The sequence below is a fragment of the Cryptomeria japonica genome, chromosome 10 (assembly GCF_030272615.1).
Source record: "Cryptomeria japonica chromosome 10, Sugi_1.0, whole genome shotgun sequence".
Classification (NCBI taxonomy): Eukaryota; Viridiplantae; Streptophyta; class Pinopsida; order Cupressales; family Cupressaceae; genus Cryptomeria; species Cryptomeria japonica.
The window spans coordinates 233,494,170-233,501,654 of NC_081414.1; the positions used below are offsets into that span (position 1 = coordinate 233,494,170).

Consider the following 7,485-nt stretch of genomic DNA (forward strand, 5'->3'; position numbering starts at 1 on the left):
AATTATATTTGTTATGTCTTTCTTTCAATTGGTAGTTTGTAGAAAAGAAATATAAACTAGAAGTTTGATGTAATATGATGAAAAAATAGAGTATTTCTCTTTGTGCAAGTATGTGAATTAGAGTAAACTTTCTTTATGTGCATGTTTGATTAGTTAGATTTATTTTCCTATGACAATAGTTTAGATTTATTTACTGCAATTTAGTTGGATTTCTGCAATTGTGATTAATTTAATTTATGCAGGTGTGCTTGTAGCTTAGTAACTCCATCAACCATCCTATTGAATTGAACTAAGAGTGAAAATTGATCTCTGCAAAACTTGAGTAACTTAGATAAAATGTTTCCAAGTTTCAATGTAGAATAGATTGTAGTTAGTTGCTTCCGATAGATTTAGATTCAAAAAACATTCAAAAAATTAATTTTTGAAGACAAACCCCAACCAAAATGTTCTTATTGTAGACAACTTTAGACACCCTTAGATTGATATTTGAAATTAATGATAAGGGATTGTGACCTTACAATGACCACTTCCATCAAGGAATGAATTTGTAATGTGTTATAATCTATTACATGTTGCATGCCATGTCTCTGCTATTTACTCAATCATATTTTAAGAAATAAATAAATATTTGCATGTGTGAAATCTGTAAAATGGTATTTTTTGTGTTTTTTTTGAACTAACCCTCATTAGGTGGTATTAGAGTGGTTTGTTCCTATGTACATGGATAGATCATAAAAGGTGGAGGTAGTTTGCACCAAAACCTAGAGGGTTTTTTTGTTTTTTGTTTGAAGTAAAATCAAAATTGCTGATTTGAGACAAATTTGCACTAAGAAGTTTTATGTAAAGCATAAGATGAGAAATACATGATACCTCCATGAAGAAACTATGGTGGAAGAAATGATACATTCATAGAGGAAGGATTTAGGCCTTTATAATGTTAGATTAATGCAATCCAAAAGGAGATACAGAGAGGATTCGAACCTAAGAAGGGAGATGAAAGTGAAGATGAAGATGTTGTAACCCAAGTTGGTGTAGAATTTGAAGAGAGTAGAGGAAACTAAACGAGTTGGATTATTGAAAGCCATAACAAAAATTGGGAAGAGACCCAAGATTGATATTTCCACATATTTAGGTAGTCCCAATCTTGAAGAGCTAATATATTGGATTAATGATATGGAAGAGTATTTTAAATATGAAGAAATAGAAGATCCTGAGAAAGTTAGATTTTCCAAGAATAAGCTTAAGGGTCATGCTGACATTTGGTGGAAGGAGGTACAATTAGAGAGAAATCAAAGAGGAAATATAAAGATAAATAAATTGGATTGAATGTCATAAAAGTTGAAGCGACAATTTATTCCAGTGGATTATGAGTTCAAGCTCCTAAAAAAGATGCAAAGTATGAGGTAGTCAAGAAGAATAGTTAAATAATGTATTAAGAGTTTTACCATGTAAACTAAGGGTTTGATATGTGATGCTATTTACAAAGGATAAGGTTCACTAACCCCATCAATTTTAAGACAAATCCATGCTTCACATTCCTAAATTACTAACTAATTAGTAGTATGCCAACTTTATCTTTGAGAGAATCCATCATATTAATTTTGTTACAATTGAATTAGTGTGAAAGAGGCAAGTTGTCATACAACTAGCCAAAATATCATTATTTTAGGGGGATCATTAGAGGTGTAAATATTTACAATCCCTAATATTTTTTATACAATGTTTAAGTTCACCCACACAACATGGTGGTTGGGTTCTTTTGTAGACACAGTGATGACATAGTGTAACTTTGGGATAGTAATCATGTATGCACCTCCATGACCATCCTAAGGTGAGGTGGAAAGTTAGAAATCTTGTCATGTAAGGTGAAAATTTGGAAATCTCGAGGCTAAATAGTCTCCAAAGAGGGTTGAAGAAAAAATGTAAGTTTGTTTTTTTATAAATAAATAATCTTAAATAGTTCCAATTGTTGGCAATCCATTTGTACAAAAAAAATCTAATAAGTTCCTTAAGGTCCCTTACATTTCAAGAGATAAATTTTATATGGAGGGATACTCAATGGAGTGCTTTGAAGGGGTATAATTCTCATCTACTTAAAACCTCAAAATATTTTTCTAGCATAGGACATTGATGGGACCAAAGGTAATATTTGAGTAAAATTGAGTAACACGTTCTACTAACCTCTCCCTTGAATGACCTATGATCCTCACTAGAAGGACTATATGAGAATTTGGAGGTTCGAACACTCATATGGGAGTCACCAAAATTCCCATCAAGAATTTGTGAACATCACTTTTAATAACTAGAGGAGTGGACATAATGGGAGATGATTAACGACTATAGCTATTAAAAGCTCAAAGGTTGTCATGGAGGTCTTTGGTTTGCTGATATACAAAGGTTTGGATGAAACTTAAATGCCTATTAGGATGTCTAAGAGAAGTCAACCACTTTGTTAACTATGTCTGACGAACTATCTTCTCAAGATAACTGAGATGACATTATTGTTGGCCAAGAGGCTACTTTAGGTATAGGCAAATAGTCTTTAATTTTATGGTTTTGGGTTTGAGAGGATACATATTCAAAAGATAGACATAGGTGATCTTTTATGGAAAACACAATACACTTGTCTAAATGTCAATAGATTTTTCAAAGCCAAAGGTGAGGTCCATCTCAATATAAATTCACTTCTATGGTTAAATATGGAAAAACATTTTTGGTCATACCAATTGAAATGCTCCAAAGTTCAAAAAAACTATACCACAAAGGCCCACTTGGGAACATGGAGCCTAGGAAGCTTAAACTACACAATGAATTTAAATTCTATTCTATTTCTAAAACTTTAAAGTTGTGTGTCCAACAAGAAAGCACCATTGTGGTGTTATGTATGAACCAACAACTAAGCTGATTGAGGAACATGTTGATTTGTCAATGGCTTTTAAACATAAATAATAAAAACCCTTTGGACAATTTGAGCCTTGGACAACTTAGAGCCATGGGGCTCCTAAGAATTTATGGCCCAGCAAAACTATTATTGATTAGAGAGGATACACCACATAAAATAAGCAATAAGACTATAAATTTGAGACTAATTATAAAAAAATCAACTTCATCACTAGAAAATATTACATTATAAAGACAAATTATTATTCACTTTTAGAATTAACTTTTGTGTGTATATGGGAGCCATCCTCATTGCTGAATACAACAATAATTGCAAAAGAATCAACTTTGACTATTATAAAGATTTGTCGCCACACAAAAGATGGAAGTAAGAGTGAACTAATTGTGCATGCAGTTTAGAATGCCTTTTAAAAGGAGCTCAATACGAGTGCACTAGAAGGGAAACCATAAGATTTGAGCCAATATAAACTATCACAGAACTTTATAATATTATGATCTTTAATATTTATCTCTTTGTTAGAATATTGATTTTTTTTAATTATCTCAAGTAATTTTTCAAGCGCACGATTTCATATTGCTATGTATGGTTATTTGTGAAAACATAAAAGCAATCAAAATCATAGAATGTGATCCAAAACATTGATACGAAAACTCTTACACAAACGAATCCTGAAACAATATGACAACAATATGAATTATGTCAACATAAAAATAATCAAAATTACCAACTATAACAATTTGTTCCTACTTACCACAAAGTTAATTTAAAACTCATCTACTATTACAGGCACATAGCCAATCACTTAACTTCAATCGAGCTTCCCTGTAATGATAAGTGGCAGGTTACCACAGGAAATTGATAGTAATTGTTAGATAAAATTTATGCAAAAACCCTTTTCCCATGAGAAACAAACCCATTGAGAGGGATGCTGATAAAGGTCTTTCTCAGGACTATATCTTGCATCTTTATACGACTCCATTTGTGGCAGCATATTCTTGTGTGTAAATGACATTGAAATAACTTTCCTCTACATGAAATTGGAAGGAAAAAGAAACCTTCAACGAAAATTAATGATTTAACAAATGCTAATCAAGCTCGGCAATTCTGTGAACCACCCCCAGGTCCCCCATAGAAGGCGTAAAGCCCTCCAAAACCATAGTCCTGTGCAACAACTATATCATAGCAATTGGTGTTTGAAGCCATGATATATTTATCCACCTTAATGCTGTTCGTTCCAAAGAATTGTATTTGCCTTATATGTGCACTTGATCTCCATCCTTCTGCTGGAAACCGCCCACTCCCCATCTCTGTCTTGCTTAAACTCTCCCCTTTCTTCTTTGCTGAGTATGATACTTCCCCTCCATATATAATGAGGGAAGAAGACTGGCTGATAAATCTAAACAAACTAGAAGGCCAATATCCCACCAATGTTCCATACACTTCCAAAAGCCAAGCTGGTTCTCCATCTATCTCAGACTGTTATAGAATCTCGCAAGAAATTAGGTTTGGGTATTAAAAAATGATAAAATAAGGAAATGGGATACATAGCAGAGATATTACATACTAGTCTTATGGTTATCGGCAGCTCATATTGGCTTGAGTCAAATAATTTTGTTGACTTGAGTGGAACTCCGAAATTGATCAGAAAGTTGTTCGCAACAACAAATCCAGAGCAATAGGTGTTATAGCAGCCAGTGTTTAGATATCTGTCAGCCTGAAAAATAACAAATTTTAATGCATTTGGTATTGATGTTTCCTGAGTGTATCATTATGTGATATAATTTGCTGGGAATCAATATAAGGTTACCATGACACATAAGTAGTGGTTCAATAGTTCTCATCTCTCATATCCAATGCACGTCAAGTCCAATGCACGTCAAGATGAACTTATTGTTTTATTTAATCTCTACCATGAAACATGGGCAATGGAGATTGATTCAATACTAAAGAGGTTTACTCTAATAAAAAATCTAATTTTTTTTTAATAATTTACAAATTGTTCTTAGGATCAATTCTCATGGTGCAAGCCTGCAAATTCAATAATATATCCCATCTCCTATATTCGCTGTGTCTAGTGAACTTGTTATGCCATTAAACCTGCACAATGAAGATTGATTGATACTAAAGAACTTGGTTGAAGATAAATGATAGTGCCTTAGAAATATGCAATGTTTTAATAGTTTATATATGGCATAAATAAATGGTTAATAAGATCAATTTTATTGGCGACGAATCTTCAAATTTATTAATAGAAAATAAATTGGTGTGAATTTCTTTTAGGAATTATATTTTATAGATTAGTTAGAGTTGAATCTAGTATCTTTCTTTGCTACTGGGCTGTTCTAAAGTGGACTTACTGACCTTTTTAGTGATTGGTCCATCTTTATTTCAAGTGGCTCACTTTCCAACACCCACCTTAAGTCACATTGTAGATGCTCAAAGATCCTAGTTTGGCCTGACTCTGCTGACCTAGTCTTTGATACCATGTACCAGCTAGGGGTCAAACCTAGAACCTTCCATTGTTGCTGGGTGCTTTACTATTGAACTACTGGCCCTCTTGGTGACTGATCCATCTACGATTCAAATTAGATTCATGTTCCAACATTTCAAAAATAATGATTAATAAACCTAGACGAATTCATTACTGACAGTGAATTCATTTTCAATTTCTCTGTCATAATTATTAGCTACAAATACCCAATTAAAAACAACATAGAGAAAAATTACTGATTAATTTGATTTCCTCATGAAAAACATAGAAACTAAGCTCATCAACGCACACAAGCCAACAAACTTACAGTCCAATATACAAAGAACCTTGGATCATCATCACCATATCTCTGTGGATCCACCTACAATGTGATTCAATAAGAATGAACGTATTAGCTCGATTGCTCATAACAGGATACATAAAATTTCTGATCATGGCATGTAACATGAATTGACTCACATGCCACCCTGCTTCAATTGTTTCTAGGCGATTCTCTTCAGTGACCCAAACTTGACTCAAACTATAATGTGCGTCCTCTGCAACATGAGGCTTCCATACACTATTGTAAGCACTCGTACCAATAACTGGGGTGTCGAAAGTAAACTCCACAACCGCATACTAATAATTTCATTGAATCACAGCATAATTAGACATACATATATAACAATATCACATAATTCAATTAATACCAATGATATATACCTCGTGAGAGCGTGTATTCTCATACTCAGCAAGAATATCAATAGTTTCAGGAGAAGGCTTCTTGATGTACTTCTCCACACCACCAACTCTGAGAACGTCTTCCTTCTTCACTTCCCTGAGTGAAAACGTTCCAGGAGGACATGAGTGGCTGACATTCCCTGCACCACCACCTCCATTCTGTTTGAAGAACCCTCTCCTTTCCTAACCAAAAAGCAAATTTATGTAACTTTTCATAATAAAAGAAAACCATTTGCTAGATTCACAATTTTAAAACCCATTGTGAATTATATACATCATTTTCGATCGAATTTAACACATTCTAAATATTAATTTGTTTAGGTGATTCAGTTGAAATCTCACACACTTCTCTAACAGAAACCACCTATTTTATAATTTATGATGAACCACCACACATTCTAAACAATAACTTAAATGATTTATCTAAAATCACACTTTCTCTCCTAGAATCTACCTATTAGTATAATTTAAGATAAACTACTATACCATAAACTACTTTACAAATGAACATTTAAAATGTACTGTTGAAAGCATAACCTAGACAAAGCAAATGCACAAGATCAAATGACAAATAACATACTACTTTATGGGCATTCTGGGAGGTTTGTGATCTTAATGTTAGCTGATCCTGGAATCTCACGCACAAGATGATACCTCCATCTTCCTTCTGCTCGACACAGGAGAAGAAAATCAATTAGAATCATAAATGCAAAACATATATCTGAAAAGAAAATGTAGGAGGAGGTATAACCTGATATCTATGAATTGCAGGAGGGTTGACATAATTGAGAAACTCGTCCACACTCATGTTATCATCTGAGAATGCATAGATTGACAAGAAAGTTACAAGGAAAAGCCTGAGAACACAAATGTAAAGCATCTTGGGTGATTGCAGTGCAGCAAACTGAAGTTTTTCCTCATTTTCTTGGCAAGCAATGTCCCTATTTATGTTGGATACAGGAGGTTTGTAAGTTCAACTACTAAGGCAGGTTAACCATGCAATAATTATCATTTCCTAAAACTACAACAATACTTCAACGGAAAAGGAAATGTTGGGATTTGTTTACTGTAGTAGTAATTTATTTGGAATGCTTTAAGTATGTAATACATTTTTTTTCCATTTCTGATTTAAATTTTGTTATCCGTAGGCATTTCCTTTGTATCATAAGATAAGCAGGTTTATTTTACAATAACAAATTAATCACGTTCTTCTACTACATTTCTTTGGAGAATATGTAAGTGAAGCTCTGGTTTTCTTGAACTGTCTTGACCAGGTGAGGCACTTATCTTGTTCTAGATTCCATCGATATTGAAGTGCTTTTCCTTGTCCATGCAATCAACGTTTTGAAAAAACTTATGGGTGAATTCACGT

At 33.3% G+C, this 7,485-nt stretch overlaps 1 protein-coding gene across 1 annotated transcript; it reads right to left on the reverse strand.

The window, feature by feature from the left end:
- Positions 1–3,568: 3,568 nt before the first annotated feature.
- Positions 3,569–7,026, reverse strand: LOC131077787 (protein neprosin). Its single transcript, XM_058015337.2, has 7 exons — positions 6,865–7,026; positions 6,694–6,780; positions 6,096–6,296; positions 5,853–6,011; positions 5,701–5,754; positions 4,467–4,616; positions 3,569–4,378 (listed from the first exon to the last, which is right to left on the reverse strand). Exons 1-7 carry the CDS (start codon positions 6,991–6,993, stop codon positions 3,992–3,994), a joined length of 1,167 nt encoding a protein of 388 aa, XP_057871320.1. The 5' UTR covers positions 6,994–7,026; the 3' UTR covers positions 3,569–3,991.
- Between the last annotated feature and the right edge of the window lie 459 nt (positions 7,027–7,485).